Genomic DNA, 12076 nt, shown 5'->3' on the forward strand with positions numbered 1-12076 from the left:
TGATGCTGGATGGTCTTTGTTATATTGTTTATGGGTACAATAATAACCTGAATCAATGGAGACACACGACGACCGACTTAGTTTGTTAGTGCCCAACAAGCACAAAGGTTCCTACTCTTGTAATAACCTAATACTACATCCCCCTTTCTAGACAAAAAGGATGCACATACCAAAGTATTTTACTTTTCCATGTTATGTTATCTATCTGGAAACATTTTAGTAACACACACCGTCTGATGAATATACAACATCAATATAAACACCTAAGGAGTTACTATCCTTTACCTGAGCATTTAACAGTGAATATCTTTAACAAATGGTTTGTAAACCTGTGCAAACACCATCAACAAACATTGAATTACTTAAGTTTCAACATGAACAGTTTCTTCTATGAGGGATGGAGTAGACTATCCAAACCCTCACCTGAGTGTGGGGATTATTCTGCCCCATTGACCACTCAGTCCTACTCGTTATTGACACACAAAATCTTTCAGATAGACTGGTGCCTTTCTGATTCTGGCAGGAAAGCATCTCTCACATGCAGGAGTCTGTTGTACTGCTGGATCTCAGGAGAGACGGGTGCACTCACTGCATTGTGATCTGTATTTTCATGTACTGCTTCAGGTACGTTGGCAGGTGTTTCTGGTGTTTCTGGTGTCTAAGGAGAAGATGAGAGATGAAATCTATTTCTTCTCAGCCTTCCCTGAGGTGTTGCGATGATGTAGGACCTGGGTGTGTTGGTGTTAGATACCACAGTTCCTCTCTCCCGCATATCCTTGACCCACACAGAATCACCAGGTTGTAGGTGTGACATGTCTCGTGCTCTGTGTCGCTGATTGCAGTTCCGTTGTTGTTTCTGTCTGTATCGTTGCTCTTTCCTGCTCACATCTGCAGGATCTGTGCATCTTGGTTTGAGCAGGGAAGGAATAACAGGGACTGGGGTCCTGATTTTCCTCCCCATGAGGAGTTCTGTGGGACTGTATCCATTCGCCAGGGGAGCAGCACGGTATGCCATAAGGGCCAGATAAGGGTCTTTAGACTTTTTCAGGAGATTTTTGATTGTCCTTACTGCCCGCTCAGCCTCCCCGTTACTCTGCAGGAAATGTGGGCTGGATGTCACATGGCTGAAGCACCACTCCTGAGCGAACTTTGTGAAGGACTCAGAAGCAAATTGCGGTTCGTTATCTGAGCGCACCACTTCTGGTATTCCATGACGAGCAAAGACGGATTTAAAGTGCCCAATAACTGCTTCTGAGGTTGTGGAAGTTAGCTTGGCTACTTCTAATCTTGAGAAATAATCGACAATAACCAGATATTGTTTGTTGTCGAGCTGAAACAGATCTGCTCCCACAGTGGACCAGGGTCTCGACGGGAACTGGGTGGGTAACAGTGTTTCTCTGAAGTTTGTTCTCACATGGCGGCAGGTCTCACAGTCTTCTATCATTTTTGTTAGTTCTTTGCTGAGGCCTGGCCACCACACAGACTGCTTTGCTCTCTCTCTACATTTGGTTATTCCCAAGTGTCCCTCATGCAGTTTAGTCAGCATGTCTTCTCTGAGTGAGGATGGAATCACTATGCGGCAGCCGTAAAGTAGCAGACCGTTCTGAACTGTGAGCTCACCTGAGAAAGGCAGATAGGGCTGAAATGCTCTTTTGACTGAGAACTTGTTAGGCCAACCCTCCAAACAGTACTTCTTTAACTGCGTGAGTGTAGCATCGTTGTTCTGGTGTGTTTGGATATCTCTTAGTCTCTTTTCTGTAGCTGGCAGGCTTGTCATGACTGCATCGATATAGAGGTTGACTTCTTCCTCGTGCAGCCCTTCTGTTCTGCTGCTGAGAGGAACTCTGGACAGAACGTCCGCAGTTGCAATATCTTTACCAGACACATGAGATATGGTGTAGGAGAACCTCATCAGCCTCATGCGTAAGCGTTGTATGCGTGGTTGAAGTTCATCCAAACTCTTAGAGCCGAGAAGAGGAACCAGGGGTTTGTGGTCAGTCTCGATATGGAAACTCTTCCAATGAGAAACTCAGCAAACCTCTCACAAGTCCATGTCGAGGCCAGTGCCTCCTTCTCGATCTGAGCGTATCGCTGTTCGGTGCTGCTGAGAGCTCTCGATGCATATGCGACAGGTTTCCACTCAGATCCTTCCTGCCGCTGGAGAAGTACAGCCCCCATCCCGAAAGAGGATGAATCTGCAGAGACAAGTGTTTCAGCATTTGGATCATACAGTGCCGCCGCTGTTGTGGCCCCCACACCCACATATTTGACTTTTTCAGCAGGTCTCTGAGAGGACGCGTTTTCTCTGCTAGATGAGGCAGAAATTTCCCCAGGTGATTTGTCATCCCCAAAAAGCGTCTCACCTCACTGACGTCACTAGGCGCTGGCATGGCTTTCACTGCGCTCACCTTCTCCGGATCTGCGCTGACTCCCGACGCCTCAATGATCTGCCCCAGGAACTTGATCCTGCTCTTCGAGAGCTCACACTTGTCGTTGAGCGTCACTCCTGCCTCCTGCAGTCGTGTCAGAGTCTTTCGCAGTCTTTCATCATGCTCACCCTGGGTGGCTCCCCAGATCAGCACATCGTCCATCTGACAAAGAACACCTTCCAGGCCCTCTAGGATGCGTGACATGCGTTTCTGGAAGTGTTCTGGTGCAGATGAGATGCCAAAGCACAGACGGTTATAGCAGTACTGTCCAAATGGCGTTATAAAGGTGGTTAGCAGAGATGACTCTTTTGACAGCGGAATCTGCCAAAAACCAGCATTAGCATCTAGCTTTGAAAAGACTTTTGCTCCTGTAAGCTGACCCAAGGTGTGTTCTACGGAGGGGAGAGGATGCTTTTCTCTCAACACAGATTTGTTTAGTTCAGTAAGGTCGGTGCATATTCTCAACCTACCATTGCGCCTGGGCACCACCACCATAGGCGCACACCACTCAGTTGGCTCCTCTACCTTTGAGATGACTCCCTCTTGTTCCATGCGATTCAGCTCCTCTTTCACCCTTGGTAGGAGGGGGAGAGAGATGCATCTTGGAGTTGAAAGAGAGAAAGGTTGTGCTCCGGGCTTCAATACAATGTTGTATTCACCTTCCATCTTTCCTAGGCCACCGAAAAGCTTCGGGAACTCCAGCTTGACCACCTCTTTGGAGTCTAGGCTGACATTATTCAATCTAGCTACCAACTGTAGAGCCAAGGCAGCTGGTCCACTAAGCAGTGGTGTACATAGCCCCTCTACAACATAAATGGCCTGCTTGGTACTTTTGTTGTTTTTGCTAAGGGTTGCTGTGAACTGACCTTTAACCTTCAGCAGCCTCCCACCTGGTCCAAACAGTAGTCTAGATGGCTTCTCCAGCCTGGCGAACTGGCCTTGAGAGTACAATGTTTCAGGGACAGCTGTGACATCAGCTCCAGTGTCAATTTTAAAAACTGTCTTGCACATGTCCACATTTATGTCTGTCATCCATGAACCGCCTTTCATATCAGCCGACAGTGAACCCAGGAATGCGACGTCAGTATCATTGTCCTCAGTCACTGCAGCTATGGTGACCTCGTGCAGTTTCTTGTTTTTGCACACTCTGGCATAGTGTCCCTTTTTTCTGCAATGGTTACAGGCAGCCTCCTTAGCAGGGCAAAGTTGTAGACTGTGTCCTCTTGTGTCCCCACACCTTTTGCAGGGCGTCTGTTTCTCCTGCAGTGTCCTCTGAAAAATCCGTCTGTCTGCCGCTTTGTTTTGTTTTGAATGAGCACCACCACGCGGGCGCGCATGCACGTTGTCGAGCTGCGTGTTGGTGATGTCTGTTTTGAAATTAGCCTTTAGCATTTCTTGCTGTTTCTTAACTTGCTCGCTTTGCCTAGCTTTGGTTACTGCTTTTTCTAATGTCAACTCAGGGTCCATTTTTAACAGTTCTGACAGGTGTTTATCTCTCAGACCCACAACAAGTCTGTCTCTGACCATTTCGTCATGCAGAGCTCCATATCCACAGTGTTCCGCGAGGCAGTGTAGCGCGGTAATAAAGCTATCTGCGGACTCCCCAAAGTCTTGTTGCCTCTGATTAAACTTTGCTCGCTCAAATATTACATTTCGGCGGGCTATGAAGTGAGCATCAAACTTTCTTTTAACTGTCTCGTACTCACTCGCTTCCTCTGGGCTCAGGTGGAGAGAAACTAGAATATCCTCAGCTTCTTCTCCCATGGTATAAATCAGCGCGTTCACCTGATTTTTGTCTGCTTCTGTTTCCAATCCGGAGGCTATGCGAAATCCTTCAAAGCGCTTTATCCATTTTGTCCAGTCATCAGCTCTGAATGTGAACTTCTCTGGCGGAGATACTTGAAAGTGGTTCATTGTGAAGCTGTTCGTATTCGCCAGCTTAGCTTAGCTTTAGCCGGAAATTTGTAACTGCGTAGAATGGTCCCCGAAGCTTGACTCTGTCCGTCGTGTTGTATATTCACTATTTCTTGTTTAGGATATCCAATCCCACTTCTGACACCATGTTATATTGTTTATGGGTACAATAATAACCTGAATCAATGGAGACACACGACGACTGACTTAGTTTGTTAGTGCCCAACTGTTTATTGTTACCCGAGCAACAGGTACAAGCACAAAGGTTCCTACCCTTGTAATAACCTAATACTACAGTCTTTGAGACAAATATGACAGGTGGTCTAATAAATTTGTTAGGCACTGTAGTGCCTAACAAATTTATTAGACCACCTGTCATATTTGTGGACAAGAGAGTTATTTAGCTTTGGTGTCCAGCCAGTAACATGTTCTTTTTGCTGACCCAGCTGTAGTGGGACAGACAGTGTGGCATCAGATGCTAAAAGGTTTATGTTTCTATTATTGCTGAGCCATTATCGCCATTCACGTGCTACGTTAATGTGAGACTCTTATCGCGCGATAAGAAAATTATTTCCCGTTAATCTATTCACTAAAGGGTCTTACAGACACACTGCCGAGCACATATAGTAGGCTACCAACATGCCTCCAGTCATTTCCAATGGTAGGAGGCGGAGGTTTGGGTCTGCTGTGAGCAGGCTTAAGCCTGATTTATACTTCTGCGTTGCGTCCACGGTGTAGGTACGCCGTGGACGCGACGCCGTCACTGACCATTCGAAGTTCTGCGTTGAGGGAATGCATCGCTCTGCAATTCACCGCCATGACGTGTGTGTATGTGTGTGTATATGTGTGTGTGGTTTCAGAGGGGTCACATCCGAGTGGCTGTGACACTCTCTGCTGAACTGGACAACGTCTGTTTTTAATGAAAGAGTGGATGCTTGGGTGTGTGATTACAACCAGTGGTCGATATTACATGTTGTTTGCACATAAGCACAAACCAGAGGTTGCGCTGGACTTTTTGTTGTCCGTCACTCCTTTAAAATCCCGTTGGATCCATCCTGACAGAGAGCTTCATACAGCACACGCTCGTCACAGCGCTGAGACAACAAGTTGGAGAGATGGAGAACAACTTTTTAATTCTGTCTCTGTTATGACCTGTGAGTAGGCTACAAATGTATGCCTTTATCTGTTATATTTTCACAACTGATATCATGGAAACTACGGTGTTAAAGTGAGGTTCAGAGAGAGAGAGAGAGAGAGGGAGAGAGAGGAGGGTCAGTCGGTGGTGAGCGAGCAAGAGAGAACAGGCGCTGATCTGTATCATCATTCACCCATCTCTCTGTTATATTTCCATGGTTGAAATCCATGATAAATGAGCAAACTTTGGTGTTTAAAGTGAGGGTTCAGTGGTGAGCAAGCGAGGTTCTCAAGCGGTCTGTGATGCATTTTCCTTAATATTTAGATAGGTCAAGCATTTTTTTTAATGTTTTCGGCAAAATTCAAATCTAGCATTTTAATCTAGATTAATCTAGATTAACTACAGGATTGCAGTGAGATTAATCTAGATTAAAAAAATTATCTATGCCCAGCATTAGTTTCTATTTACATTTAATATGTGTTATTCATGTAAGGCTGCATGGCAGTGCTTGGGTTAGCGCTGTAGCCTCATAGCAAGAAGGTCCCTGGTTCGCTTCCCAGTCAGGGCCTTTCTGTGCGGGGTTTGCATGTTCTCCCCATGCATGCGTGGGTTCTCTCCAGGTACTTCAGCTTCCTTCCACATTCTCATTAGGATAATTGGTGACTCTTAATTGGTGACCCCCAGGAACCCGAACGGGAAAAGTGGTATAGAAAACGGATGGATTATTCACGTAACTTTTTAAACTATCCTGATACAGAGTAATATTTTTTAGTGTTTACCAAAGGCCTTATAATGCAAAAAGTTTCTTAACAGGCCAGTAGTAATCACCTCCTTACCATTTTTTTACTGCTAACTTGGCAGTATATATCGAGAGTCCTACTAGGGGAATAATTTTATTGCAGAGGCCTGCAAATGTAAAACTGAAGCTAGAGGCGCCCAAAGCATCATAGTTTAAACAAAATGGCATAGTATTACTCAGTTTATGGGCTTCATAAAATGTGGCTATTTGAACTTGAGAGCAGACAACTAAAGCAGAAAAGAGAATACTTGTGATGCTTATTTTTGACATATTCTCACTTCAGACTGAACAAAAATACAGCTGCTGGATCAGAGGCCCAGCCCAGGTTGCTATCTTGTGAAGGCTGTCAAACATATCAGTAACTTCTGAAGGGTGGACTGAGAAACTGTAATAGTGATGATTGTACACTCAGTGTTCTGAGAGAATGATTTTAATGAGCAGTCAAACTTCTAAATAATTAAAGGTAGCTCTTCAAGGTTGAGAGTAAAGCAGAAGCTCAAGTCTCACCTGAAACAGTGAACTCCTCTGACAGTTCACCATGTTCACTTTGTCAGCAGTGCAGCTCAGGAAGTCTTTGATGCTGCTGTCAGGATGTCATGCCTTTTCAAGTCCTATCCATGACAGTATCGTGTTCAGGTTCAAAAAAGCTTCAACCTGCCCATATTAACAGGTTTACCACATCAGTCATTCCTGTTTTTGCATAGATTTCCTCCCAAAGTTTAATTGCAGGTTGTAGGAGTTGTGACATTTAAAAACAGGTCAATTAAATGATTGATGACTTGTGGATCAATATGCCTTTGTGTCAAGTGTTGCAAGAACTGCAGCATTCAGTTTGTCTAAGTGAATGAACAATGATTTGAGCTGTGACCAAGACTGACATGTCAGGACTTTATTGATTTACAGACCTATTTGTTCGCATTTTTTGATGTGTTTACTAAGAAAAGGTAGATTATATTTCAACCTGGCCTTGAGTTTTTCCTGCTGAGTCTGACACAGTTAACGGTAAAAAGCCACAAAGCAGCACTTTTGACTCCCCATGAGTCAGGCTTTAAACTCAGGCTAAAAGGTTTACATCAACAAACTTCAGGCCAAGGTCCTAACAGTGAACCAAGAAAGACACAGAGGGAGAAGCGGAAGAGATGAAGGAGAGAATGAGCAAAAGTCTATTTTTACTTGTTATTTTGGCCTCTCTGCAAATTGCCTGTCCACCTTGAGACCTCTTCAACCATCAAATTGATGCAAGGCAGGAACTCAGAGGGATTTTTGCTAAAAAATTTTCTCTAAAGGAGTGTACAGATGAGAGTGAGAAACAAGGAGGTTGTGGTGCTGCACTGTAAAGCATGAAAGAATAAAGGCTTTTAAAAACTATTAAGTGACTTTAATCACTCAAGCTGAGAAAAAGACAGAAGAAGAAGAATCAGTGACATGTCAGAGTTTACAATGAGCTGGAAAAGCTAAAATGCAATACACTGGTAATAATAATAATAATAATAATGATAATAACTTTATTTATATAGCACTTTTTAAAACACACAGTTACAAAGTGCTTCACAAAACCCAAAAGGGGCACTGTATGACAAACACAACAAGTTGACAACAACTCAATGACAAAAATTAACTTCTCACTACAGATTGTGTACAGCACCTTTAGTCCAGCTAATTAGATTTCAGATTCACATTAGTCTTAAAACACATTAATGAACTGAGATATCGTGCCATTGTGTCTTTGTTGTATGTTAAGGGAAATCAAAGTCTATCCATTGAAGAATGATGGAAATAGTTTTTTAGAATTAATAAAAATCAACCATTGTAAGCTGTAGAGTATCAACTGCAACTGTAAGATTGTCATGGACACATCAGTGCATTAAATCATAATAAAATAATGTAATAAGTATAGCAAAAAAGGCTATTATACCTTGTATTTTTCTGAAAACCTAATGTATGCCATTTTACTTTTATAGTTTTGTCTGCTGAGAATTTCTACATGATGTTATAACTTTTAGGATCCTTAAGTAAAAATCAGACCTTCTGTTGTCAGCTACTTTATTGTATGAAACCAAAGCATTTTTTCTCATGGTCTGATTTCACAATGCTCGAAGAAAGCTTAATTTGTATAGTACAATAAGATATTACTGGCTTGTTTTGTTGTCATATTTTTATCTTACAATCATCACACAACAGTGTATTTAATGCAGTGGGTAAGAAATTTCATATTCTGGTAGGGTCTTAAAATGAGTGAAGAGGGTCTTTAAAAGGTCTTAAAAGTATAAGATTTGAGCTCAGATTTTCTAAAGATATCTTGGCATCAAAGCCTCTGTAAAATGATGCCCTGCTTTTAATGTTGAAGCGTCAACAAATAACATACCAGGCTATATTTTCTCTGTTTTGTTTCCACAGGTATATGAGAGAGGAACCAATGTGGAGCAGTTTGTGACCCGTTTTCTGTTGAAGGAATCAGCCAATCAGATCCAGTCGCTCTTGAACTCCGTGGAGAGTGCCGTGGATGCCATTGATGAGCAGCACAGCCAATCAGGGTGAGCCAATAAGGGTAGCACCGTGTCAGGCCGTTAAGTGTGGAATTGGGAATATGTGTGTGTTCATGACTGCACAAATGTATCATGGCAGCATGCATAAAAATCAGATTGTCAGCAGTCATAATTAGAAATGAGGCAGTGTTGCACAAATCTTTTCTGGTTCAAGCATCTGTCACTCACATGCACAGAAACACACAAACAAACACACATAAGAGATTTGGTTAGGGCGCTAGTTTAGCATGTCTTTTAGTTGCATGTGCCCAATACACAAAAGATAAAGTGTTTGTTACCTCCAATTTCCGTGTACACAAATTACTCTCTCTAGTCAGTCTTTGTGATTCCACTGGCCATTCTCTGATTCATCTGCTCCAGCACATCCTAGAAGCACCACTCTGCTTTGTTTCACTAGGGATGTGTGCTAGGTTTATTTTCAGCACCTGCCACTCTTAAACCATGTAAATCCATATAAAGCAGATTGATCCAAACAGCCAAAAAACATACAAAGCATCCATTCAACTTCAAAATTTAACACAATGGGCTACTGATCATTAATCATCATATATCAACATTATGTCTCACTCTGTGGCACATGCCAGAACAGGCACTAGCTAGTGAGACAGGGGTGTATGGCACTACTGGTGAGGAAAAGTTAACTTTTGAGGTGGAAAATCAAAGATTTTCTGATGATATCACACATTCTTTGTAGAAAATATTTACCTTTTAATTTCCTAATGTACTCACACATGGCAAAGGCAATAGAATCATGGAATCACGTGAAAACGAATGTTAAATCAATCCTAAAGAAGGCAAAATAATCCAGTGTTTACATTCTGTTCCTGCATGAACTCAGTTTTCCTGTGATCTTGGGATCTCAAGTCTTAAGCTTCTCAAGGCTGCACCGTGCTGGGCTGCACAGCACACCAGACACACAGTGTGTATAGATACTGGCCTTCAGTTGGAGCCATGCCCAGCACAGCCAGATTGCGGCACAGGCAGAGCATATGGAAATTTGAGGTTACATTGTCTACAGGTTTCGCTCGTGGTCACAGTGCTCTCATGCATGTCTCTACACCATTCTCTCCTAGCTGCATTTCCTGTCTCTCATCAGCACTCCTCTCAATAAAAAGGCAAAAGATCCAAAAATATTTGAAAAAAGGAAAAAACAATTATGTGTTTCACACACTGTCATAAACCTCTGTCTCTCACGCTTTCCTTCTACCTCCCTGCTGATTGTCTTACTTCAACAATCTAAGTTTGTCTGCTGTTTTTTCATTGACTTGATTTTTCATCTTCCACAAGCCTGCACTGTTTTCCAACAACTAATTCTATTTTGTTCTTATCACTTATCAACCGTTTCCTTCTTTTCAGTCATCTACCTGCCAAGGTGAGTCCACGGGTGTCAGAGAAGCGCAACGAAAACTCTGTCCCCGACTACCCTCCTAACAACAGAGTCAGTGCCAGGGAGGCCGTCAGGACCATCAACACTGCCTCAGGTGACAAAACACACACACACACACACACACCAGCACCTCTCTGAGCACATCCTCTGAATTTATGGTTTCAGGCCATCTGTCATAAATTTGTATGATTATTCACATAGTCACCATTTTTAATGAGGAGACATCCCTCTGGAAAAGCAGGAATGAAACTCTGAATGCCACTTAGCAGTTTTCAGGGCCATTTTGATACACACAAACACACACTTTCATCCCTCTGTGATTTAATCTCTATTGTAAAACACCTCAATCAGCCACCTGCACAGGTCTGATGCAGCATTCCTGCAACATTTAGGGCTGCACAGATAAAACGGTGGTGGTGGTGGCTTGGGGGGAGTGAAGATTGGGGGAGTGAAAAGAGGAAGAGAGGAAATGAAAATAAGGGTTTGGGAAGAAGAATTGGAAGGAAGGCTCTGGAAGCAAAGGCCAAGGAGCATGGTGCAAGGAGAGCTGGTTATTACATCTCTGCAAGTGTTAAAGGCAGACCTGTAAGATCTGGTAGATGCTGAATACTGAAAATCTGCTGTGCAGTGCTTTTTTTGGAATGAAGGTGTGTATGTGTTCATGTGTTTGTAATTTTTCAGGGATGTTCAGGACCAATTCTGTCGCCTCCCTCTCTCCTTCTTCAAAAGTCAGTAAGTTATGGCATACAGTATGTCTTCAACCTCATTTAGATAAAAAGCGTGTAAGGAAGAAGAACAGTCGCAGCTGATGGAAAGAAAAAAAGTCTTAAATGTGCAGAGCAAAAATAGATCAATCACTCCTGTTGTGTTATCAATAACTGTCAGCTAAAGGTGCTCAGCGTATTAGTTCAGGGTCAGTGGGGTCATTTAGTTTGTAGACCACAAGGTCACAAAAGTAAGCCTAACAAAAAAATGACACATTTTGTAAGGTATTAATGTCTGGGACAACGCAGCTGTTGTACATCTCTACTTTGAAGATGGAGGTCCGCTTTAAACAATAGAGAGCATTGTAGAAACAGTGCCTAACAAATAATAAACCTGTCTTTGGGCTACAACACTGATTCATTGTTTCCTGCATGTGTTGTTTCTGATGTTGTTTTATTAAGGTCCTCTGTGGAACTTTCTTGTAAACTAACAATTTGTTATTTTAACTCAAATTTATTTCAGATAACACATTACACAATTTATTGTTTCATAAGCAGCATCAGCCCTGAGGAGCAGCAGCAGCACAGAGCAGCAGCAGCACTGGGCAGCATTTTTTTAAGTCAAATGTAAAATACAACTATCTAAATGGCAAATTGCTGCCCCTTCTGATTAGGCCTTATCAATACCAGCAGTCAAGTGTGTTACTTCTAGAGGATTGCAAACTCAAAGGGAGATTCTGAGAGGATTTCATCTAAGGCCCGTCTGCCTCAGCAGGCCACACCTGCAGTTTTCCAGGCCTCACCTGAAGCCTCACTCAGGCCTCATCAGGTAACACCTGCTGCTTCCGCTACGGCCAAGTCTGTGAATATGGCAGACTTTGATGAGGTGAAGAGATCCCTAAATTACATGTCTGAAGAGATTGCTACCAATGTTAAGCAACAGCAGTGCCTCATGGAGCTGCTTGGTGGGGTGCATGAATTGAAAAGACAAGCTGGAGAAAGAGATAAGAAAATTCCCTTCCTGGAAAGTCGAGTTGCAGAATTAGAACAATGTTCTCACATTAATTATCTGATAGTGTATGGACTAGACACAAGGCACAGATCATATGCAAGTATCATTGCAACAGATAATAATACAAATGATGTACACCATGAAGAGGAA

The 12076-nt window shown here is 42.9% G+C and overlaps 1 protein-coding gene across 1 annotated transcript in view; it reads left to right on the forward strand.

The window, feature by feature from the left end:
• necab2 (N-terminal EF-hand calcium binding protein 2) overlaps positions 1–12076 on the forward strand; it is a 192703-nt gene that overhangs the window by 101681 nt on the left and 78946 nt on the right. Inside the window, exons 6-7 of the mRNA XM_041794674.1 lie at positions 8675–8811; positions 10180–10304. Coding sequence (XP_041650608.1) covers positions 8675–8811; positions 10180–10304 — 262 coding nt within the window. The remainder of the gene's footprint in view (positions 1–8674; positions 8812–10179; positions 10305–12076) is intronic.

Source organism: Cheilinus undulatus, linkage group 9, assembly GCF_018320785.1.
Source record: "Cheilinus undulatus linkage group 9, ASM1832078v1, whole genome shotgun sequence".
Taxonomy (NCBI): domain Eukaryota; kingdom Metazoa; phylum Chordata; class Actinopteri; order Labriformes; family Labridae; genus Cheilinus; species Cheilinus undulatus.